Genomic DNA, 25,547 nt, shown 5'->3' on the forward strand with positions numbered 1-25,547 from the left:
TTATAAAGTAGAAAGAAAAATGTTGCGTCCATAAATCTGAATTAAATTATTATAACATTGACATAATATTAATAATATAACTCTAAAGGAAAGAAAACGATTTTTATACTTAGGATATATTTTATACTTATAAAAATAGCCAAAGAAGCATGGAAATGTTATTAAGAATATTTTTAAGATCGATACTTTTAATTGAAAGAGATCAACGAACGTAGAACAATTTTGATAATTATGGAACGCATATTTACAATTAAAGATAGACAATTCATTGCTCTGATTATATAGTTTTTGAAACTAAATTTCCGTGAATTACAAATCCATAAATATTAATCCAGTCCGCTATTAAATGATACTTTCAGCGGATAATTGCACAGAGGATCACTGCAATGAAAACTAATTGCACGTTTCAGAGATAATAACGAAACTACGAGAGCCAGATTTATACTAATACCAAACCGGGGGCCCCCTTTCGATTACCGTAATACACTTATCGGGCGCAGACAGCATCCGTGCCGCAAACCATTATTTACAGGCGTCCCTATTTTCCCAGACACCGGGAACAGACCCGGAAAACACTCGGCGAGAAACCACCCTAAATTTTTCCCAAAGGATTTCCGGTGCTCCCGCATGCTCGCCGGTCACCGCGTGCAATTTAAACGCGAGCTTCATCGGTGAACGCGTCGAACCTGTCTATAAATCGCGGTAATCAATGGCTGCTCCGCCGTGGCACACGCAATCGTTCAAGAAATGCCATCCTTACGTTGCGAACGATACCGTGGCACATAGGTTCTCGACGAGGCTGTCACACGGAGAAGCGAAACAAGGAAAGAAAGGGTAAACCTGCAAGGGCGGCGACACCCGGCGTAGTCCCCCCACGAGAGGGTGGGCTTCCACGAAAGCATGCTGATAAAACCGGCGATCGATAAGAAGCCGGGGGTTTGCACGTAGAGCAATACGCGTGACATCGATGCAAAACCATGGTAACCGAGCACCCACGGCGCGAACGTTCAAAACGATGGAACCTCGTCGCGAATCCCGGAATTAACGTACAGTAAATGTTGAAAGGACTCACCGCTCGGAATTGTTCCAGCAACTCCTGCTGGTCGTCGATCGCAGTGGCCATGTTGCTCGAATATATAATCCTTCCGTCGTTCCTTTCTCGGCCCTTCTATCCCTTCCTCTCGCACTCTCTCTCTCTCTTTCTCTCTCTGTCCGCAGTCCTCCTCCCTTTTCGGTCCTACCCGCAGCACGGTGCGGTGTCTCCTGCCGTGCGATAACGTCGCCACAGAGAACCTCCTCGAATCCGACGACACCGGTTTAGATCTGACGGAGGGCTTGTCACCGGGTTACCACGCGACGCGGTTCCTCGGAACAATCAACTTCGTCGCGATGATCGGACACCTTGCGTACGCGTTCTCTCGTGCACGGACGCGGTCACGATAACTGCCAAACACCGCGGGAACGCGTAACCACCGTCACGGAATCGCATCGAACACTGAGCCGCCCGTTGTGCGCCGTACGGAGCGCCCGCCGGCCTAGCGACCGGACGCGAAAACACCCGAACACGCACGAAGGGACCTAGCTACGGCTGACACCTTGGGACAGGTCTCTCTGTCTGGATGTGCGGCTCGCACGGACGACAGGACGACCGTCGAAATTATCGTCGCAACTTATCCTACACGGCCCACGAAGTTTTTCTTTGTCAACTTCGCTTTTATGTTCGTGCTCCGTAGCTTTTTTAACCCTTTACAGCCGTGCGGTGACTCTGAGGCACCGCTGCGATTGTTACATCGCGGTCCAAAATAATATTTCTATTGTAAAGAATTATTGAAAGTGTAACTGTTTCGTATGGGTTACAAGATTCAATTTCGATCGCAGAAAATATATTTCGCCTTATGAAATTCGAGTGTAAAGAGTTAAAATATCGCTTGAAGGATTTTCTTTTATTCGATGTTATTGCATGGTGGCTGTAAAATGTATTCGTACACTGAGTTTATAACGTTGTATAAATCGTTGATATTCGAACAATTATAATTTCGTTTTTGCGAATGTTTCTCCAATAGCGAATTGGAAAATTAATATTATTGCATTATTGTCAGCTCAAAATATTTCAAATAACTTAATAATTTAAAAAATGCTTTATTTCTTTCTGAATAGACCTTACGATGTAATAGCAATTTATAATTATTCTTGCCATGAAATTAAAATAATTACATGAAAATATACACAGAAATTATGATGTATATATACGTGTATAAATGTTATCGACTGCGGTCATTATGTTTCTGATTTTTTAGGTTTAATATAATAGACGTTTCGAGGAAAAAGTTACAATAGAACGAAAAAGAAGTTTCATTATTTGGAGCTGTTCCCAACCGACTGTCAGAGCGTTACACTTTTAAGAACCTGAGGGCGGAAGTTGTCAAGTTCGACTCAGGTTGGGTCGAACGGAAGGCTCTCTGCGGATGATCTCGTGCAACCCCGTCTCACGGGAGCTACGTTCTGCGAATAAAATACCACGGATCACGCTGTGACTTACCCTTCTATTCCACCCCAGTTGTTCAATCATCCCTCCGATCCAAAAACAGATTGTATTTTTATGCGCGAGGACGTTAAAAACATGACATAACCTGACATCATTTTTGAAATACGAATATCTTGTTTCTTACCCATCAGTGTTAATGCAGAATTACCAGAAATTGATTGATTTATTCCTTTAATTGACATCTATAAATTATAAGGGTTAAACAATATTCTTTTCAAATAAACAAACGTTTTTCATTTTTACTTAAGAGTTTCACATTCTTATAGTGTTATCCTATTAAACCATGGCTTTCTATATACTAAAATTTAACCAAAATAAATTACAAAAGGAAACACAAAAATTATCCCATACAGAAGCGACTCTATTTACGTGACATGCCTGCGAAGTGAATCAAACAAAAACACAAGGCGTTCAATCTACACAGAATGTCTTTGTTTTCATTCAGCTTATTTTCGAAAGCATGATTGTTTACCCGGCTCGTGACTAAGTTTATCAACTACAAACGAAGATAATGGCCTCGCAGTTTCGCTTCGACCGCGGTATTAAAATGAAGTCAGAAGACAAAGGGTTTAATAAGTTCGAGAGGAAATTATTAAACGGCCGATCGTGTTAAGCCACGATTGTAAAGTATGACGCGTTGAGCACTCAAGGGCGCGCGAAGGTGAAAAGGATTTAAACGGGGAAACAAAAGTCTTGCGGGCGTGAATTTTCACTTTGAAACGAACAACGAAATCTCGCCGCGATGAATCATATTTTTTCCTTTACGACTTGTACACCGGGAACAAGGAATTCCGGCTGAATCATATACTTAGACTGTCGGATGCAAAACAGAATGCACTTTCATGTTTTCATATCATCGAACTGATGATTCGAGACGAGCCATTCTATTCCTATTTCGATCAGATATACTTGGAAAATGTAAAACGAAATTATTCCTTATGTATAGCTCGTGAAAATCACAGAAGGCTTTTTAATAAGATTTATCTGAACTTCGGAAAAGAAACTAACGATTACAAGACAAAACGAACAGGTTATGTCATGTTATGTGGGTGGAATGGAAAGGAAAAAATTCTTTAAACTAACGAAGGAAATTCTTTAAACTAGCAAAGTAGAAACGAATCCTTTTAATGTTCATGTGGCTAAGAAAATTATAGTGTACAATATTTATACATAAAATACTATCCATAATACAGTTTCAGATGATTTAAATTGTTACTTCAATTATTACATTGATCTCGGTATTTGACGCGCCACTGCAGTCGGCGAGATTGACGTGGAAAAAGCGAGAGCTGGAAGACGATTTTTCATAGTTTCACTTTAAAGTTTGTCCCTTCGGGCTCGACACCATGACGAATATCATTTCCCGTGGCCCAATTTCTTCCTTTCTCTCTGTCGGTTGAAATATTTTTTTCCGCCGGGAAACCTGTCCCACAGAAACGGAAGCAATCCAGTAATCCGGGGCTCGGCGAGCCTCTCGGCTGCGAGCCGGCACGAACGAGAAATTCGTGTCTCCTGCAGCCTTCACGTGCCGTCGCTCTTTATTGACATTCTATCTCTCCCGCCGGCCACACCAACACGCTTCCACGGGCATCGACCCCTTTTAAATAATGTTACATCACGGCAGACGAGCCACGGATCGACTTGTCAGAACTCCTTGGCTTGTGGAAGGGCTTTCCCGGCACCTCGTCCCATCCGCCCGGAAAGCTCGTGGCTTATACACGAATACATACATGTATACATACAGGTATACATACACGTATATATATTCCTATATAACACGGGGCTCGGTGCACCTACTCGTAAATTATTCGCCGCACAAATAAATGTTTCAAGCAAATGTTAGCAACGCGTGATACAGCAATTTTTGTTTCTTCTCGATCACCAATTTTTAGCTTTTTAAACCTTTTAAAAACCTACCACGGTCAAATGACCGGTTTCTTATTTTATAATTATAAAAAGAAGACATTTCCATAGAAAAGAATTGCATAGATTTCATTATTTACTAATTGCTGTAATAAAAACTGTGCACAATCTCTCTACTCTCGCCTTCGTGTTAAGTGGTAAGAAGACATTGTTAACATATGATAGCCATTTAATCCAATAAACGCTGTACGTTTATTGGAATACATATCTGCTATCTTATGTTGACAATTTTGACTAACAGTTAATAGAAAGGTTTTTATGATTCTACTTAGTTCCTTAGGTCCTGTTTGCAATAAGGCTAACAAAAATTAATCTTAACGGATGCCAGATATACCCGCACTCTCACCGAAAGGATTAAACACAGAGATCGATATCGAGCAATTGTCGGCATTCCGCCCTCGAAATAATAAGGTGTTTCCTTAAATGAAATGAGTCGCGCGTTCAGCGAAGGTGAGTATGCCAATTAGCGGCGACCGCATCGTTCCTAGGACTTATTGTTCGCCAGGTTACACCGAAATTTATCCAATTGAATAAAAACACTTTTTACAGTTCACGCGACGGGAATAAATTGTCACCTCGTAGAAATCTTGCAAACAAGATACTTTTAGCGAGTAGAACAGTTCTTCTACAATAACGTCTAGGAACTTGCAGAGTCCGAGAAGCGGATTTCCCAGCTTTCTTGCACGTGCTTATCAAGAGTCGGGATAGTGCTACAAATTACTCGCTGCAATCTGTTGCCACGAGCAGATCGCTGTCGCGTTACGCGGCGTACTTAAGTCTTCGAATAAAGAGCCGGCAGCGGTTCCCGTCCCTTCGAGGATGGGTCCTATCACGCACTCGTATGTTCGTAAACGGTCGTCTATTTTAGACTAAGAGGCTCCGCTTCCAACACACCCCCGGCTTTGTGTGAAAACTGCGCGAAAATTCCTCGGTGGAGGTTGGATCGGATGGCGATGAGCGATGCCGTATCGCACCTTGTCCTTGCCCCACGTCTTTTTCGTTACCGCGTGTGTCGGGTGATTGAACTTTAACAGACAAGACGAAGATAAAATACGTCGTTACGCACGCGATCGTACGACAAGAGGAAAACAGAGCTGGAAATTGCAAAGTCGGCCACTTACTGTACTGGAAAGGATTGTGAGGGCTGTGAACGCCCTCGCCTCCCGCACTTACTCTGTTCTCTGCTTAGCAACCGAAGTCAGGTCGAGGGAAAGCAGCTTACCCTCGCGGTCGAATCGGAGGGTGTACCGGCCCATCGGCGTGACACGGCGATAACGCCGTCACTGCCGCGTGGCTGCCATCGGCACCCGTACACCGTATAACGGCCCGGGACTTGCATTAGCACTCTCTTTGGGCTTTGGGGCGGACCCACGATTGTCTGCTCACGACCGGTTGGTGAAAAAACTTTTCAGACACTTATAATATAACAGGCGACAAGTTTAGAAACTATTTCAATCCCGCGATATTTTGTGTCGTTCCTAAAATTAATTCAAAATTGAAATTAATCGAGCATCGTCGGAAAAATCATCGACATTCTCTTACTTGCTATGTTACATGTTCGTGTACAAATAAAAGCATATAATAATTTGCCGGGATATCGTTGTACCAGGATTTTACATTTCTTTCTCGCGAGCCTTTGCTCTAGAACAGCATTTCGAGATATCTTTCGCCTATCAAAAGCGGCGAGTCTAATGCCGGTAATGTGTAATTATATTTAATGTTCGGAGATGCATTCTGAAGCACGCGCGCAAGATGACAATTGACCTAGAAGAAGGTTATGTTAAAATTATGTTAAGGTTATGTCAAGACTAAAAGAAGATCGATCTTCCTTTCGGATCCCCTAACTCAAGACCATTGAACTTAACTCTTTCCCACCTTGCATCGTCGCAATTACCTTGTGACAAGTTAAACGAAAAGAGCTCGTAGGAGAACCTTGATCTATCAAGACTTTTACGACGATGAAAAGAACCGTTCTTCGCTCGTCTCAAAAAACAAGCGAGCATGAGGACTCGCTTAAGGAACAAGATTGAATTTACATGGAATCCAAGCGTAAGCGAAGATGATTCAAATTCGACGAATTCAGATCACGCGAATTAGTTGAACTTTAGAGTGTAATTTCCACGAACCTAGGAAGTGAATAAATGACCACGTTTGAGACGGAAAATGAATTTCAAGGCGGAAACGCGACTGACACGCAATAACCTAGGCTATTCGATCGACTGTAAAACCCACGTGACCAAGATGAATTCTCTCAAAAAAGAAATTATTCGCGTGTTCAGCTAAGCTGTTTAGACTTATCAAAACGACACCTACGCCAATTAGTAGCAACTACGTCGGTCCTAGGACATATTGTTCGCCTAGGCACGTGGTTAAATTTAATACGCCTCGAATAAATACGCAGGAGAGAGCTGTCAGTCCTCGGAAATCTCGCAAACAAAATACTTTCAGACTAACAGTTCTATCACGACGAAGAGGCTTTGAAACTTGTGAAGTTCGAGAAGCGGAGTTCCAGCTTCCTTGCACGTGCTTACTAAGAGTCGGGAAACCCTTTCGAATTACGACGACTCGCTAGACTCTTGTGAAAACTCGACCGACGATGCCATCTATTATGTTACGCGGTATACGCGCATTCCAAAACAGGGAGGGGGCAACGCTCCCCCGTCCCTTCGGAGCTATTACGTGCTCGTACGTTCGCAAACGATTGTTCTCTCTAAGAGGGAACGCGTTGCCGAACCTTTCTTAGTTACTACGCGCTTGAAGTAGGTGATTGCTCGAGATTTCGGGTTAAAATCGGGTCGGATAATTTCCTCGTAAATGAACCTGAATCTTTTGGACACTCGAAATCCTAAAAATAAATTGGGGAGTGTTCATAGATCCAGAAATATAATATTTACTGTTTTTCTAAAGCAGGTGAAAGCTAATGAAATGTCTGAATATGACTCCCCGATTCCATTTTTGAATTTCAAGTACTCGAAAGTTTCGAGTCCCAGCTATTGTTACTTGGCACACCGAAAGGCAGCAAGACCCAAGCTATGTCAGGTTATACTCGCGATGTTGAATCAGCAGTAATAAGACTACCAAGGGGTGCAGCCTTATCAAACATCGCAAGGTGTTCGTAAACCACTTTTTAACCCCCTGTCGGCCGTAAGGAATTTTAACATATGATTTTGTTTAAGCAGTTTCGAGTACCAATTCGTCCCAACCCGAGGCTCCGATACCCAAAATTTCGGATACCCGCGAAACCCGTACTACATAAACGTACGAGGCTCCGCCCGCTCGCTGGATTAAGAGATGTCGCTCTTAAAACAGGTAGATCGTTAAAAAAAATAAAACGGTGCGCTTCTTTCCACAGTACTGAAATGTACATGTACATACACATATACATCGAATATATTTCATCGAAAAATCAAGATGATATAATCTTACAAATAAGGACTACGTCAACGCTACTTAGCCGTTAAGTTACATTTACTGTTCATAAATATTCATCTGTCTACAATGATCCGCAACGTGAAGGAAAAAAAAACTAAACTATTAGCCGAGCCGTCGTATAGTAAAATAATTGGTACACGCGATGCGACGATAATGGCGAAAGATATCCCCTTCTCGTTGGTGAACGAACCACGTTGTGGGGTAGCTGTGGTTCACAGAGAAGGAACAAAAGGAACGCGAATGAAGGAGAATGTACGAGTACGAAATCTTCGATGGTGTTCCTCTTACAGACTACACGAATTTTTGGTGAATTTTCAAAGACCTTTCTGCGAGGCAAGCTTCTTCGTTTAACAACTAAAATTAGATTCGAATCTCTTGCAAACATTCCCGCGCGAACACTTCCGGAAGGCTCGCGCGGAAAGCAGAAGAAAAGTAAAACTCGAGAAGGATCGTTAGTTATTATTAATAAAGATTGTATTCGAAGTTTAAGTAACTCAACTAAACCGAGACATTAAAAAAAAAAAGGAAAAAAAGATCAGATTCACTTCCTCATAAGTACAGTGAAGGACATAAATGTTGATAGGGTAAAATTTTAATTATGTAAATAGCTGCTTCTCCTAGATTAGTTAATCACATTCAAATATGTATATTGTACTTTCCACTTCTATTTATATTTTACCACAACCAGTGATACATATTTGAATTTAATCAGTTCTTCTTTAATTAATCATAAGTTGTAGACATGAGATTAAGCAATCGATTGGAAATATTTATCGAATTACAAGTTTCTGTGAAATCATGGCGATCAAGATTCGCCTGGATAATGTTATTGACAAAAATAATTTCATGTAGTTATTGTGCGAACAGTTTTGTCCACCACTGTAGTTTCACTGTACAAGATTAGACCAACGTAAGTTGAACATGACTATTTTAAAAGTCGCAGAATTCACGAAATTCTGCATTTACAAGAGAACCTAATTTATTAAGAAAACAAAAAAAAAAATTATAATTAACCAATTTATATTTGTATCACAAAAGAGGAATTCCAAACGAAATCCTTATTAAATTAAAAAAAAAAAAAAGACAATCAGCGACAACTTTTTCTTCAAACGATTCGTTCACCGATGAAATTAACAAATGAAAAAAACATTTAGAACGGTAGCAATAGCTACGGTAATGACGTAAAGCTTTGCTACACGAAAAGTCATTGACCCTCGAATCACAATATTCAATCTACAAAACAAACAGGACGTTTTGGTCAAAATGTATAATACTTTTTTTTTCTTTATGTTATACACTATGCATTCAGATCCGGTGAAGCGTTTAATCAGTTCTAAGTGCATGGTCACATGAACATTACGTTGCACGGAACAAAACGAAAATTAACCCCCTGGTGACATTTTCTTAAAGTTATGCAGAAAAATGATAGCTTTTTTTTATGACACCTTTTAACAAATATTTGATCTTCTCAGAATGCAAAAGTAAAAATGTCAACTGATAGAGGGTTAATATTATTTTGTGCCTGTCATAAAGAAGTTGAACGCAATAAATGAACATCGTATGATGATTACAAGTATACTGCAAATGTTTCCATCAGTATTAAAACTGTACCGAAGAGATGTTTATTATATCTACAGAAGGTTATAGAAAGATACGAAGAAAATGAACGCATTTTCTCGCCTGTATTAGCGGGTGGTGTCCATTCATTTTCGTCGGTATCTTCCGATATTCCTGAAGTGCATAAAATCCGCAGTCGAATAGTCAGTGTAACATCTCGAAAAACGCGTGCTTGACACTTGCCTTCGTATTATTCGAACAACAAACTGATGTTCAATATGGTACACTAAAGTGCGCCTCTGTGGTAGTATAGGTGAGATAATAAACTAAATGTGGCCTTTGCAAGATTTTCATTTAACACCTACCATCGATAATAATAGATAGTAGGAAAACTGGTGTCCACAACCGCTCCAAAAGATAAAATAACACTTTCTATCGAGGTATTTTAAATAATTGACGGTGAAAAAATTAACGTTGTGGCATAACATGTAAAATGTCCACAAAAGTTCGAAAGCTTATCGTTTAGAGCAGCGGTTAGTCTTCTTTTAGACCCCAGCTGTGTCAAGACCACAAAAAGAACTTTTGTTTAGTTTACTACCTCACAGCATCAGCACTTTCAAAAATACAGAAATGCTTCAGAAGATCCGTACGGTGAACTAACGAAGCTGAAATTAACTCTAAAAGACAATATTCGGACAACCTAAGGCAGTATACTTGATAAACTCTACGCGACACCTTTGACTCTCGACAATTACATTATTAAGCTTGGAAAATACTTCTCGAACCTTGTGCAGCATTTCTGTAGAATTAACGTGCCCTATTCATTCGACGAAAATCAAGAGCTGTGAATCGATTACGCAGTTTCGGTCTTCCCTGTAGTTACTATTATCCACAATGTATTTTTAATGATAGTGTGCCACATGGGTTTCGCTTCTCTCATATCTTCTTCTTCGTCTCTTTCCTTCTTTTTTTTGACATTTTACAAATCGCTTAATTAGAAAATAAATCTAAGTACCTCGTATAAAATACACGTATATATATATATATATATACATGTAAACACTCTTCTCTTGTTGTGAAAATGAAACAAACGAAATTCATAACTGGCCTAACCGAACGCAGCAGAAACACTATCGTTAGAAATTCACTGTGTTCCCGCGTATATCATTGCCGAACGGTCGTAGAGATCGTCGGGCCATCATCATGTGTATCTGTACAAAAATATATGTGTATAAAACACATAATTGTCTCGCCGAGTCTGACACGCAGTCCGTTTTAACCGTGATCGTATACATCCGCCAAAGAGTTTTTTTTATAACAATTCTAGAACATCCTTTCGTGACCACTGTTGTTCACACGAGCGCCTCGACAAGTAGAAGTAATGTAAATGTAAGAAGTGCATTTTTACATAGTGGCAATAATATGAACGTAAGTTATGTCAAGGTCAAAATAAAACTATAAGAAATCAAAGGACAAGAGATTACGTTCCCAGTGAGTGTAGAAAAATATATAATAATATGCCAGGCAATCTTTTGGTAAATACATGGAACAATGCAAAATACGCTGGTCCAATTAGACGTTTTATGTTTCTCTGTACACAGGAAATGATTTCGCCGAAAGGACTGATAAATCTCAAATCATTCGATAAGTCATACGTTTCGTTAAGTTTTAATAACACATAAAAGTTTCGCGGTATGAATTTTCAACTTGAAAACATTTAAAGGATGTACGATTTCGATCGAAATCTATTCGAAATCTTGGCAGAGTAAATTAATCTAGTCTCAGCTCTCCCGTTGAAGAAGATTAATTTATAAAAATATTAATTTACATACACTTCGGTAGTCTCTCAACATATAATACGAATGTATAGCTCCGACCGCGATTGTTCGACGGGCATATTATATCAGCGGTTTCATTTTTCTTTTTTTTTTTTTTTGTGAAACGATCGTTAAAAACGCACTGCGCATCATGCCACACTAACACGCATTCATAAAGCTAAGTTGCGTAGAAACTCAATGTACGACGTATTTTAGTTTCTCACTAACAATTATACAAAGTTTCCCCGCATTGCCCCACCTCCTCCTTCGTCGGTCGATCTAGGATAAAATTATCATATTTTCTATTCATTTTTTTTATACACAATGCACCTCGCATAAACGTGCAAAGAATCTACATGGGGGTAGACAGAGACACGCACATAACACATTTACACCGGATGATAAAACAAATTATGTTGTTTTTCAGTTTATTAAAAAAAAAAAAAGAGAACTCAGTTCAATCAATCAATCAATCAATCAATCACATTAAAAACGTAACTAGGAGTTCTATTTATCAACTACTCCATACGAAGCATGGTTTTGTACCAGAGTCAACATCGAGTTACACGAGCTTTAAATGGTCTCACATTAATTACAGCGATCGTAAATTTTCTTTGTCCATTTAACCTTTCTAAATATCGCTTTGCAAGAGTATGAGATCCATATAATTCGTAATGCTTGTACGACACATTTATAAAATTTGTTTATTACGGAATATAGTTTAATCGTTAACGTTAAGTATCTTCATAAACCCTCCTCTATTTCCTCTTCTTCTTCCTTTTTTTCCATATTTCATTTATTAGTCAGCGATCTCATTAATACTTGAAGGTACAATGTAATGAGTTAGCCTTCGGTATACGCTACACCAATGCAATTCTACATCGTGTCGACATAAAAAAAATGTTTGATAAAAAATTTCAACATGCGCGAAGATAAAATGATACGATCGGAAGTCATGAAAATTGAGACAATTATAAAACGTATGTTGAAATCGTAAAATCACTTTTGATAATACTCTCGAAGTACAATTTCTCTTTAGGCCGTTCGAGGATATCCGAGCTCGGTCACTCACTAATATATCATACATTCGCGCGGCAAGAAATAAAGAAAATAAATGAAACGAACAAGAGAAAAAATAAAGTAATTCGCAAGTTGTGCGAAGCGTTAAGTTGCATACTCTGGTTCAAAATCTGGATTGAACATCCAATGTATCGTTCCCTCAAGAAGACAGACTTTAGTTTATGCCATGTATCTGCGTGTCAATTCTTTTCCTTTATACAAACTGTTAACTTACATCTATCTATCTTTCAATCTAATTTCATCTTATGTATATTTATAATATCTATTATATATATATATATTTATATATATGTATATATATGTATACACATATATACATATACATATATATAATCTTAATACACACATCTCTCAGTCTATCTGTACACGCTACATGACGCGAACGAACCTCTTTTTTTTTAATTCGTTCGACGTCATTATAATTAAAAACTGATACAAAAAACCGACGGAATATCTTCCTCGATATAGAAGCGTCCTTCACGGAACCACTTTTTCTCCGTTTCCCTTACTTCTGCTATCGCCGTGAAGTTGCTTTTCTCCTTTGTCCCTCAATTGCCCGAGAACGAAACGTTAGATCGCGCAATGCCTCCCGGAATTGTTTCACATCCTTCCATTCTTTAGTTTCCGTAAAACATCGCACCGCTATCACGCCGCAGATCGTACCTTTTTTACACACAACGTAATCGCGTAACCGTTAGGTTTGTCGAGTGTCGTTGATCTATATTTTTCATCGTCGCCATCATTGACAGCGAGAGACGAGAGAAAAAGAAAAATGACTCTACAACCACACACACACGCGCACACACAAGGACATATAAATCAAATTTTTCATCGAGATCCGCAAAAGAAATAATGTAGGCTATCACGGTTCATCCGCAATATTAGTACATCTTGTTTCTCTTAGGTGAACTTAAAATAATTTCGGGCTTCGATGTACGTATGAACATGAAGAAAATTTGAGTAGGATCGCTGTACATTAGGTTATCCAAGAATATAATATATGAATAATAATACGTAACAATAATTTATCCCGAATATGAACAATTGTATTTATACTTGGTCAATAAATCCTTTTCTTTTCTTACAAAAAGAACAAACGTGTCTTATCTCAAAATAATTAGTAAAACTCAATATCGCTACAAATATACAAGAGAAAGAAAGAGGAAAAACTCCGTCGCGTTGATCGGAACCGTGCCTCAAATAAAGAGTAGAAAAATATTCGTATGTCCGTGCTTATGAAGAGAAAAAAGAAACGATTATAATTTGATTGTGACAATGTAATACTTTCATTCCGTCTCTAACGTTCGCTCGCGACAATAACCGCCATGGCGCACGCGATCACCTGCGGTAATCAATCCACTGTGATAAAAGTGATAGGTAACATTGAATATCCGACTATTGTTTCAGAGTCGAAGTTCATTTTTGCAATCGATTAGCATTTTTAGCCTTTACACGGAGCTAACAGGAATTAAACAGGCTAGTACGTCCTGACGAAGGATGTTGTCTCCTGAATATCCGCTTCGCTGTCTGTGCCTTGGTATCCCTGGGATTGAGAAAGTGAAAGAAGTGCATCCAGTCCTAACGATTCGGCTAACGGATCTGGCGCTCTCGACTACAGTTTAAATAACACAAAAAAATGTTGCGCTAAAACTATAACGTACTATGCTACATTGCAAAATAAAATGCAGTTATTTAAGGGGACATTCTAATTTAGAATGTTTCGCTTTCAATTCGATTCTTGGAGAATACAAATTCAAAATGTTTCGATTAGCATATCCTGCAAAGTATTTCGAGACTAATTGATGTAAAATGTGCTGTGTACCTCCGCTACATTTGTTATAGTTAGTACTTTCATTCGAGTCAAAGCATATTTTCGTTTAAAGTTTACAACCTGTAGGAGATTAAGAAAAAGGTTCCTTAGTTCCATAACTAAAAAATCCCAAAGCAGACGAAAGTATAACGCTCTAGACCAGGATACCCCCTTAATATATGAGGTAAAAAAAAATACAAACAATTATAGACTGCACTCTACTATAAACAAGGAAACAAGCGTAACAAAATGATAAAGCTGACAATGATATGACTTTTCATAAAAAATAAACGTGAAACGGAGTTACTTACGCAAAAATTAACAGCGATAACATGTCATTGAGTCTATTTATATAAACGTACCGTCGAGTTTTGTTCTGCTTCCTTGCAGTTACTACATATGTAATCGTCCTCCTCGGCAATTTCTGCGCGATCCAATCCGACGCAATGCATGTGAAACCAGCCTTCGCAGCCGCCATCACACTGGACCCAATCAACTTCCCTTCCTACCATCCAAATCAAAGTATACTATAAGAGGAATCATTGTAGTGAAATATCTCTATAGGAGAAAGTATACTTACCGCTAGGTCGTAAACAATTGACCGCGGCGCAATCGTCTTCTTCGTCCGAAGTGTCTTGTTTAGTCTTTTTTCGATTACCACCTCTCTTTTTGGGAACGTCGTCGCCTTCTTTGCGTTTCATCTAGAATACACATTCAACTGAAATCGAACTAGCCGATGTTCAACATACTGTGCTTACAGCATTGATTTTAAATTTAATATCTCGAATTGAAACTTAATTGCAATAATAGATAAAAAAAGACCGACAGGTCATTATTTGCAGTAAAAGATACCAATGTCCATCGAATCAAATCTTGCGTAGGTTTCAATTCGAGGCAAGTTGCATTTTCAAATTCGCATACCTTTCGAGGTCCGCGTTTTATTGGTAACGGAGAGCTAGCAGATTTCTTTTCTTTCTGCAGTCCCTTCCGTTTTGCCAAATTTTTTTCTTCCATCTTTTGTCGTCCGAGTTTCTTTAATAACTCAAATTCTTCGGACTTCCTTTTTCTTCCCCGCTTTCTTATATCTTTCGAATCCTGGTTTAGATGCGATTGTACCTCTTCGTACGACGCGTATTTGCGAACAGTGCTCGGACTGTTCGTATGACTTAATATGCGCCAGATGTGTTGCGTTTCATCGAGCGCAACTTCCAGCAAATCGCCTTCCATCATTAATTCCTCTAAACGTAGCCTCGCAGATTGCGAAAGCATGACCGCGGCTTCGGACGAGTCGTTCAACTGTGATTTGCGCTGAACTTTAGAAACTGAAAGATAAACATAATTAATGGTAATGAAATATTAGATTTGTATCGCGGCAATCTGTTTTTGTAGAAACAGAAATCTTACTATATGAGTACGTGTGCTCATTACTACTGAACGTACTACAACTTGGTTCGTCGTCATCTATGGTGACCACATCGTCGTCGTCGTCCTGAAACCAATCAGACGAACGCGAATTAATAACAAAGCGTATGTAAAAAATTTTAAAAGTCAACGCGATGTATTAATTAAAATGAAATTATTGATTCGTCATTCAATGAATTATCTAATATTGAAACGCGTTAAATTAGGTTCAACTTGGTCAATGATATCTGGGAACCCTACGATAATTAACATTTTAATTAGTATATTTAACACTTACCGCGGTGCTAAGTGCACTATCATCCGAGTGCACACCGCTAAGTGGAGCGATCGCCTGTACCCTCTGATGCAGTTCGGGATTATTCGCTGCCTTTTTCAACTCGCTGCTAATAATCTTCTCTGTTTTCTCTCGTGCCGCCGCTTCCACCAATTTTTGTGATAATACCGACAATTTCGCCAATGCTGATGAAATTTCATCTGTGGCCAATGCTTGGCGAGCTCGATCCTATCAAAAGTATACATATGTAAAATCATCGTTTATAATGTACCATTAATATGAGTTTATTTGTACGGGATGCTTACCTGCCAATTCATCGCACGTTCTGTAAGACATTGCAATGCTTCACCTTCCGGTAAACGAATTGGAATTTTCTGAAGACTAACTAACAGTGCCAGAATTGTTTCAAGTCTTGGTCGTCGCGATCGTAAACAACAAGGGCATAAAAATTTCAGTTCTTTAGACATTGGTAGTTTACCCTTGTACGATGTTTTTGGTAAGGGTACACAATTCGCTGAAAAAAAATAATTACGATTATTTTACTTTTACGCTCGATATGGAACCATAAATAAGCAACAAATTAGACTTACAGTGGAACCAATCTTTACAAAGTTCACATTGAAGCATGAGACCAAATCTGGGACGCCAGCAAACGCAATACCTGGAGTCTTCCATCTCGGTTTTCATTAAGTTTCTCTCTCTCAAATTTCTCATTGCTTCCATCTCTCGCTGTTCCGCTAACTTAAATGCAGCCACGATGGTAGCCGAATCATTGGAATCATCTAATTTTGTATCACAGACGAAAACGGGTCCGATGCTCTCTTCGCTTTTGCTCTTCTTGGCTTTCAACGCTTGTGTACCAACACCAATACGCGGTGACAAAGCTTCCATTAAAGTGCAATGCGAGTTTTTCCTTAAGAACGTCCTCGCCGTTCTTTCTTTCCAAGTTTTTGCTTGCGAAAGGGTAGACTCTAGAATTGGCAGAGCATTCAGATGTAATGGAATACTTCGACCCTTCTTAATTAATTCGTCCAGAGTATCGTAGTACGGAAAATTCTCTCTCGCTTGTACTTCTTCCACCATTTTTGTCCATGTTTTCGCTCTATTTAATGTATCCTGAAGAATATCTAAACTGGGCAAGTAAGCCTCCACCTCGTCAGCTTCGCGAATAAATTCTTCCAAAGATGATATAGTTTGTCTGCTTTTCGTATGAAGATATAACTTTGCTTTCTCTTCCCATTTATCGATTGCGTTCATCAATCCTTGTAATTCGGAAAGCGTAGTCTCTATACTTAAATGTGGAGGTATCGTCATACCTTTTTCAATTAATTTTGCTAAATCATCGCGATGCACAGATTTTGGATCTTCCTGCACCGCCTTAACTTCTTCCAGCCATTGTGTCTGTGCTAATTTCTACGAGAAAGAGACATACAATTGTATTACAGAAAGAAAATTACAGTGTTAAATTAAATCTGCTGCGCTTACTTGTTTTAAACGAGTAAGTTGAGGTAATTCAATACATATAGAATCTCCAAAATCAATACATTTCTCCAACTGCTCTACATCACAATTATCTTCCTTGGTTTCAAATTCTTCTGCCTCTTTTTGAAACTGTAATACTTGATCGAGTATAAATTTCACGCCGTCAGATTCCTTCAGTTCACAGCACAAATTCGTTATTTCCTTGTAGAAAAGTGTCAGTTCTTCTATTGTCAATTTATATTTAGTTTCTACAGACTGCCTTGTCCTGTATAAAAATTTTTTAAATGATTCATCTTATATAATATCTGCATTATCCATAGAAGTTGAACCGTTCTATTACCTGGTACGTTGTTTATTATTTAGAAGCTGCTGCGCAACGCTTGCACATTTTTCAGCGTCCTGTACAGCAGTTGTTAAAGCTGTCAACAGTTCACTTTCTGGAAACTTTTTGTTTTCCGCTTCGTTTAAGAGTTCTTTCAACTCGTTCAGCTCGATTTTATCGCTCTTCTTGTCAGGATCCATTGCTTCTTTCACTTTCGTTACCCACGAGTCAAATGACTCAGCTTTTAATTTTAACTTTTGTAACATAATTGGTAATTCGTCTAAAGTGTATCGGTAACGCAACGTATGTTTCTCCGGCGGGCAATCACAGAGATCCGTGAAGTGTCTCAGGCAAACTAATTGTGAACTCTGGCAAGAACATGTAACCGCACTCAAGAAACAAGTCGTCTTGCAAGTTTCGCACTGTCTCTCATCATCGGGTAAAAGTTCAAATGCTTCGCGCTCTGCCTCAGTTACACCCTAAAAAAGAAACAGATCATTTTGTCGCAAAGATCATTGATTTTGTTGTTTTACGTTCTCACATTTTAAAGGAATCGTAAAAACAGGACGAAACTAGTCACAAAACACATGTAGCCGTCTGCAAACAAACTAACTTCAAAAGACAAAAAGATTTTACAAATACACTAATCATTTAGGATGACGATTAATATTTCCCAATGAATTCGCGAACAAACCGACGAGATTCGCTGAATTAGCAGAGGAAATCCAATGCCTGTTTAGCATCATGGTAAGGCTTTAAAAACATAACCTCTATTCGCCAATAAAAGTTACATAATCAAAGAGCAGAGACACACCAAATAGACATCAGCTAGTCAAGGTCGTTAACTAAAGAATGATCGCACAAAAACTATTTTAACGCCAACGAACACAAGCTAACCAAATATAACGAAATATAAGGAGGCATTAATGAGGAACATAACGTGGATGGCGGAGTACTACTGAAATGACCAATGGTTGGCAGTATCAGATGCACACACACGTCTTTTACCGCGTGTTCCCGCATGGTTACGTATGTGTGCATCTGCCGACGTGTGAGTGCGACACTGTATGAGTGTGAATCCGTGAGCGACAGCTTCAGCACGTACTATACTGTTTGACCTAAATACATTGGTCTGTACATTTAGAAATACAACCCGTTCTGTGTATTTGACCCGTTTTGGAAGCACGATTTAAATGTTCAAAATACCGTGTTATACTTTTTCCAATAGAATGAAACATTTACATGGAATTTCTTCGAAATAGAATATATAACAACTTAACTATATATCTTATAAATAAATTTGTTATAATATAAGTTTCAACATACAAACCGAATTAGATTGAATATTTTACTTTAAAGAAGAACAACAATTTTTCTGTTCAAGGACAAAAGTTCAAATTACGCTAAAACTCATTTCGCCAAAATAAATGAAACATTGCACATCAAATGCATAGTAGACAATACCTCGATAATTACTAATACTTATTGTTATAAGTGTGTATATTAAAATGATGACTTACCCATTCTAATAAGTTCTTCCGAAGTTTCTTTTCGTCGTCCACCATTTGAAGCATATCGTGGTAAGTTGCAGTTGCAATTCCTATGTCCAAAGAATCTGGATCTAATGACATTTTGCATACCAACTCATCATGAGAAAACACACAAAATCGTCTTAAATTTGAATAATGCGATATACAGTCTCGTCCAATTTTTAGCTATTAAAAAAATAATATAATCTATGAAGCATGTACACTAGTGAAATCGGAGATACGGATTCAAGATTATAGACTTTACCCAGTCGGCAGGAGCAAAATTTACAGCTTCTGCAAAGTTATAACCTTGGTTGAAACCGGCATGATACGCTCTAGGAAATGTTACAACGAATTCACCCGCGTGCTGATCAGTTCTGACTACAGGAACTCCTGTGACACAGCGCAAACCATTATTATTATTAATCAGCAGCACTTGTAGTATATCTGTAAGTTTAAATTTAATATATATATATATATATTACCTTCGCTGGTTAAAATGTTAGGATTCATAATGGTGACCAATTGGTGGAGCAAGTCTGGCTGACTTTGAAATAGTTCCGGTGCAGCAGATTTCATGGAGTGTTCAAATCGTTCTGCTTGAGAACCTGGCACGCCGTACCATGTTTTCGGTTCTCCCCAATGTAGATAATTAATGGAATAACTCCAGTGGTCTTCATTGTGCCAGCAAAATGTTGCAAAACACATGGCAACATACATCCACGGTACTTTCATTCCACTGATGTCAGCATTAATATGACCTAATACACTCCCGCGTAACACTGGCAAATTATTTAAATTCCACGGAGATTCGGCGTATTCTTGATCACAGGTAAATAAATTAACACTTGTTTTCGTTGGAAATCCAGATCCATGATCCATTGTGTGCAAATCCGCTCCGTATTCAACTGTTACATCCTCATCGATAGAAGAAACTATTCTCCAAAATTCTTTTTCTACTAAGGATGTTGGCACCATCTGACAATAGGTAAGATTATTTTTAACTAATGCAATTTAATTAGTTTTATCACATAATATACAGGATGTAATTAGGTAACATACATGTACAGGCATATTGAAGTAATCGCTCTTAAATTGATCAGCCATTTCTCCAAATTGTTGAAGCGTGTACTCTCTCTTTGCTTGCTCGAAACCAAATGCTTCCATCGGTTTAGAAACTTCTTCAGCGACACACTTTGGGCATCGCCAGTCTCCCTTTGGTATTTCCGTTAGTGGTGGCATGAGACAAAATGTATGATAGCTGTCATCGCATCCGTCGCATAACAGCATGTTTTCTTCATTGTCACCTCTTCCACAGTTGTGACATATATATTTTGCTAACTATATAAAAACATATATGACATTGTACAAGGTATATTTACAAGAAGGTTGAACACAGCATAATATTTACTTACAGGATCAAATTCATAAGTAAGTTTAACACCTCTAGTTTTGTTTGATTTTTTTCCTTCTTTGGTATTAAACCCAGCCATTTTTGGGCCGGGGCCATAAAATTGTAACTTTTTAAGTTCCTTACTGTTGTCATCGCCGTTTTTATATTTGATTCCATCTTTACAGTCATTGTCAGAGTCGTACTCTTCTTTGCAATCCTCTTGTTTAATACACACTTCTGGCTTTTCTTCCTGGCCAATAAATCTCTTAGAGCGACGTGAAAATTTCTCTGTCGGAGGCTTAATTTGCTGTCGTGATATAATTCCATGCGGTTTATAGTCCCGATCTTTCTTTTCAGTTACATTAGAGTCCGGTTCAATTTTCTGCACGATTCAGTACATAGTAAATAGACATTATTATTAATTACAGCAAAAACAATGTTAAAGAAAACAACAACTTACAAGATCTGATAAAGTTTTTCCTTGTTTAAAGACGTCAAATGGGTATAAAATTCTTTCGTAATGATTTTTTAATATACTGCCAACGCTACGGCCAGATGGGTAACCTAGTTTGTTTGCAATTTTTGCCCATCTTCTTTCTTTTGTTACTGTTTCAATACCACCTGCAAGGCATCGTTAGACATAATTAATTCCATTATGTGAATTTTAATGATTGATTTTTCTAGGTAAACGATAAAGACAAACCTTCATCTGTAACTATTTTGTGTAAAGAATATAAATCAAGAGCTTTTCGTTCGACAAGGGGAATTTTCAATGATGACCCTTGAAGCTCCCAGAATTTTGCAATTTGGTCTAAGAAATTCAGTTTTATTCTAGTTTTTGCTTCCAATTCATTTAACCTTTGTATTCTTGGAACAAATTTGAATTTATCTACATCGACAGCAAATGGTGGCTGCCAATTCTGCAAACAACAAGCATGAAAATTTACAACAACAATTTCAACGAAACAACATAAATGTTTTTATATAAAACTATTTTACAAAGTTATTCTCTGCCGTGTTTACCGTATATAATCGAAATAGTCCAAAATTGATTCATCGTTTACGAAAAGAAATATTCGTAGCTAGAGACACGTATATTTATAAAAGTTTTATAAATCTATTAATTATATGTACGCTAAATATATAGCAAAAAAAAGCTATTACAAAACCGGAACAAACAGCTACCTAATATATCGAAAATAAAAGGAATCGAACATTGTGATATCTTATTATTGATTAATTTATAGAAAAATTCATTGTTGGAGGCAGGAACGTAAATATGTATATACACATATATGTATATTCATATCTAAATAATCAATAGGTGCCTTCGTAGCTTCATCTCTATCGTGACGCAACAACCATTGCAAGATCAGTCTAATTCTTGAAGGACAATGATCACTTTTAAATACAATTAATAAATGAATTTCCATTGTTGGACGTATCCTGTTGAACCATTCGCAGTTTAATTTCACGGGCAAAACAATCCTACGTATCGTCGCCCGATAATGAATATTTCCACGATGTACAAAGTCGGGGTGAAAATAAAACGGAGATTTTCTCCATACACGACGCCCATTTAATGTCGTGACCATAGTTATTTCCGTAATGGCGTCATCCCGTTACAAAATATGAATTTTCCCAAAGTCTCGTCAATTACCGATAAATAAATCGATACAAGTTGAAGTAAATTGCTTGGATACAGGGGAAAAGCGGATCAATTAGTCGAGCAACATTAATAGCGAGAACCTTGACAAAAATCAATTCCGTAGTTCTTAAAAGAAGACGATTCACGAGGCTGTCACTAACTTATTGTAACGTTGAAAAACGGTCGGATTATGACAGCACATTCTCCTACTTACATATTTTTAATTCCCATATTTTCATGATCGCGAAACAATTCGATGTTTACGATAAATAATTGCGATAAACAAATTTCATTCACATAGTTGTACGGCGAAGGTTTAATAATATACATTTTTACAATGCGCAGATAGGATTACAAATTAGTTGCACGGCATACGTTTCATGCAACTTTTCTCAGATAACTTGCATTATTTTCATTCTCACGCGATAATGTAAAGTACGATTAATCGATGATAACACCAAACATAATGTAATCATGCCGTTTCTAAATTGAAATACATATTTTTCATTTAATACGCATTTACACGTCGTTATTTACAGCAGTCAGTATTCCGTAAGAATATCGTCAAAATTGCATTACGTTCTTTCGTTTTATTCCTCTACAAGTTAATAAATATATACTTCCTGCGTTCGTTCGTAAAGTATTTTTTTTCCACGTACATGGACGTAAAATGGTAGTCAAAATCGTTACCGATTACGCATTGATACAACAAACAGCTATAAAGTAGGTAGTCGCGATAAATAAGTACGAAAGAAAAAAATTTCACTACGCATACGCGATGAAAATTATAATGCTGCTGTTTTTCGTTTTCAGTCCTATGTAATGTTAAAAGTGGCAACAAAACCAAAACATATTATCACCTGAGAATAATTTAAGAACGACGACGATATATATTTGTCGACGGAAAACGTGATAAAAGTTAATAAAACCCATTTATGCATAATATGATAGGACTGGTTCGTATACGTATGTATTCGCTGTGAAACCAAACAGAACATCTAGGAAACTTCAAATCGTTCTCACATTTTTCAGCAGCACGATTATCACGAATGTCTCGGGAATCGTCAACCGCTACGATCGACGATAACTTTTTCGAATTCCCTTCTCTACGAACGCGCTATCCGTACGGTTCCATATTTCAGAAATATTTCGAGACATTTCGCTAAGGTGACATTGTTTCGATTGTCTCGGCCATTTTACATAGCGTACCTTCTAGCTATAACGATATTTAATGTCGCAATGGCACAAGCACCAAAGTGCTCGATTCCTTATTTTTTCTTTTTTTCCCATTTCCAAGAATCCCTACCTGCCAACAACACCCACCACCGTAACTTTCCGATTCGAACAGAAAAAAAAAATATAGTCGACACATCACAAATCCGTTTGCAACAGCTATCGGGTACACATCGTACAAGACAAATGCTACTTCTGAGACACGAGAAACCGTGTTCTTTTCTTCCCTTTTTCTTTTTTTTCCATCGTATCATCAATTCGTCCCGTGTCGCCGGGAATACTATTCCTAACATTTACCACGTCCTAACGTTTGAACGCCGATGGAAAAAAAAGATCTCGGTGCTGATATCGCGACAGGAAAGTATGGCTCCGCGTGAAATTAACTTTACTTAACAATTAATTTTTGTTCCATTGTACGTATTACGTAGGAACTCGTTTATTTTGTGATGTCACGGCTATGATGTCCGTACGGAAGCGTCACAGTACATAAACGAGGTCGGTGCATGCATATCTGCAACAACCTCGACGAATTAGAAAAACAGAACGTTTGTACGACGGGATGGCCCAGGCCTGTTCAAAATCGGACAGCGATGGATAGAAGGATCAATGGTATACAGCGTCCTTCTCGCGAGAACGGGCGAGGAAAGAGAAAGCAGGAACACGACGACGGAGAAAGAGAAGAAACACACTAAGATTTGATGTAATCGCGACGGAATGATTTTACTTACAGGCGGCGGTTTGATCTTACAAATGCCAGACTTCTCGGCGATCGGTCGTATTTTTGCGATGTAGCCGAGGGGATCGTGAAACTCCTCGATACTTGGTTCGAAGACCGGCGCCTCTGGCGGTATAATGAATTCGAAGTCCGAATCACCGCGATCGCAGGCCATGTCTTGGGTACAATGATAAGTCCCGAAAAAATCTTCACAGCCGAAGTTCGTGTCGAACCTCGATACCATGACTTGAATGCCCAACACAGCTTGGACGCGGATAGGTGGCCCACACGCACCTAACGCGGGTGAGGACCTCGCGCCAGCTCCAGCACCGTTACTCAGCTGCTGGACCCGAAATTTCCTTTAGGAACGTGCTTTGGTGAACGATCATCACGTACCGCATTTGTATGTTTGATAGAAAGCGGTTGACAATTAGCGCAACATACACGAAACACACGATGCACAACGTCCACGATATCACGCGGAGCCTCGCACACGAGCAACTGTCCCATTCCCTGATTCATACACCTTTTCTTCCTCACACCTACTTGAACGTATCTGTTGAACAAATACATAATGGTTCTCCCCACCACTGTCGTGCAAGAGTTACTAGCAAAATTACACATACACGCGATTTTTTATCTAACGTCATTGTATTCTCTTATTTCGATGTTAATGCCGCTCACATATCAGAAATTTAATATACAATATTCCGAGATTCACGCACAATTGTATCAGAGTTCGATATTTTCGTTCGTTGAAGTTTTTTCGGCTGTCATATTGACTATCGTGTGGATTTTAAAAGTAAGAAATACGGGAATACACTGCCATGAATGTATGCTCGTAAAATCGGTAAAAATAAATTGTAGCTTAAAATGAACTTTTTAATATTTACATAATGTATTTCTTTATTTCTCTATCCAATACGCTTCATGGTAAATTATTGTATTCTATGATATAGAGTAATAGTGGCGCCCCCCTTGAATCAGTAGATATTCAATTATTTAATTAAACGTTATTAAAATATATATCTTTATACGAGTGATTGCACAGGCGTTGTAAATAATTTTATCTTTACTATAGAAAATAATGTGACAAAGATTACGAATTCAGTTATATGAATTATTGAATAGAAACGAAATGTCCCTATAAAGTCATAGTCTTTTCCATTCTCATCATTACTTTAGAATACACGTGTGCATATTCTGTATATGTACAGCCTTGAAGAACATTGTGTAGGCAGTAGATTTGTCACGTAGCCGCACGATGAGACTAGGAATTTTAGGTTGATACGATTGGAGCGCTCAAGCGCTCTGTTCACTATAGGTATAATTTCAAATAAAATTCTTTGGCATAGACTGCTAAGT

At 38.3% G+C, this 25,547-nt stretch overlaps 2 protein-coding genes across 9 annotated transcripts in view; both read right to left on the bottom strand.

Moving 5' to 3' along the window:
• Positions 1-1,485, bottom strand: part of Fim (plastin-2 fimbrin) — a 47,595-nt gene extending 46,110 nt beyond the window's left edge. Inside the window, exon 1 of the mRNA XM_078186523.1 lies at positions 1,073-1,485. Within this exon, the coding sequence (XP_078042649.1) occupies positions 1,073-1,123 (51 nt within the window). The 5' untranslated portion in view covers positions 1,124-1,485. The remainder of the gene's footprint in view (positions 1-1,072) is intronic.
• A 2,175-nt stretch (positions 1,486-3,660) lies between these two features.
• On the bottom strand, positions 3,661-24,690 carry Kdm5 (Lysine demethylase 5). 8 transcript variants are annotated; one of them, XR_013494657.1, is made up of 19 exons: positions 24,196-24,690; positions 21,290-21,506; positions 21,047-21,207; positions 20,609-20,968; positions 20,256-20,534; positions 19,679-20,171; positions 19,459-19,586; positions 19,185-19,379; positions 17,683-18,143; positions 17,346-17,607; positions 16,451-17,273; positions 16,166-16,374; positions 15,864-16,088; positions 15,569-15,653; positions 15,086-15,486; positions 14,745-14,865; positions 14,527-14,669; positions 6,363-13,966; positions 3,661-6,232 (listed from the first exon to the last, which is right to left on the bottom strand). XR_013494657.1 is itself a non-coding variant. In XM_078188281.1 (18 exons), exons 1-18 carry the CDS (start codon positions 24,424-24,426, stop codon positions 13,832-13,834), a joined length of 4,893 nt encoding a protein of 1,630 aa, XP_078044407.1. In that variant the 5' UTR covers positions 24,427-24,690; the 3' UTR covers positions 3,661-13,831. The 8 variants fall into 8 exon arrangements, 5 of the variants coding, with proteins under 5 accessions (XP_078044407.1, XP_078044408.1, XP_078044406.1 ...); XR_013494658.1 differs by having other exon boundaries at positions 3,661-5,946; positions 6,011-13,966; XR_013494656.1 differs by having other exon boundaries at positions 3,661-5,493; positions 5,642-13,966.
• Between the last annotated feature and the right edge of the window lie 857 nt (positions 24,691-25,547).

Source organism: Augochlora pura, chromosome 7 (genome assembly GCF_028453695.1).
Source record: "Augochlora pura isolate Apur16 chromosome 7, APUR_v2.2.1, whole genome shotgun sequence".
NCBI classification, from domain to species: Eukaryota; Metazoa; Arthropoda; class Insecta; order Hymenoptera; family Halictidae; genus Augochlora; species Augochlora pura.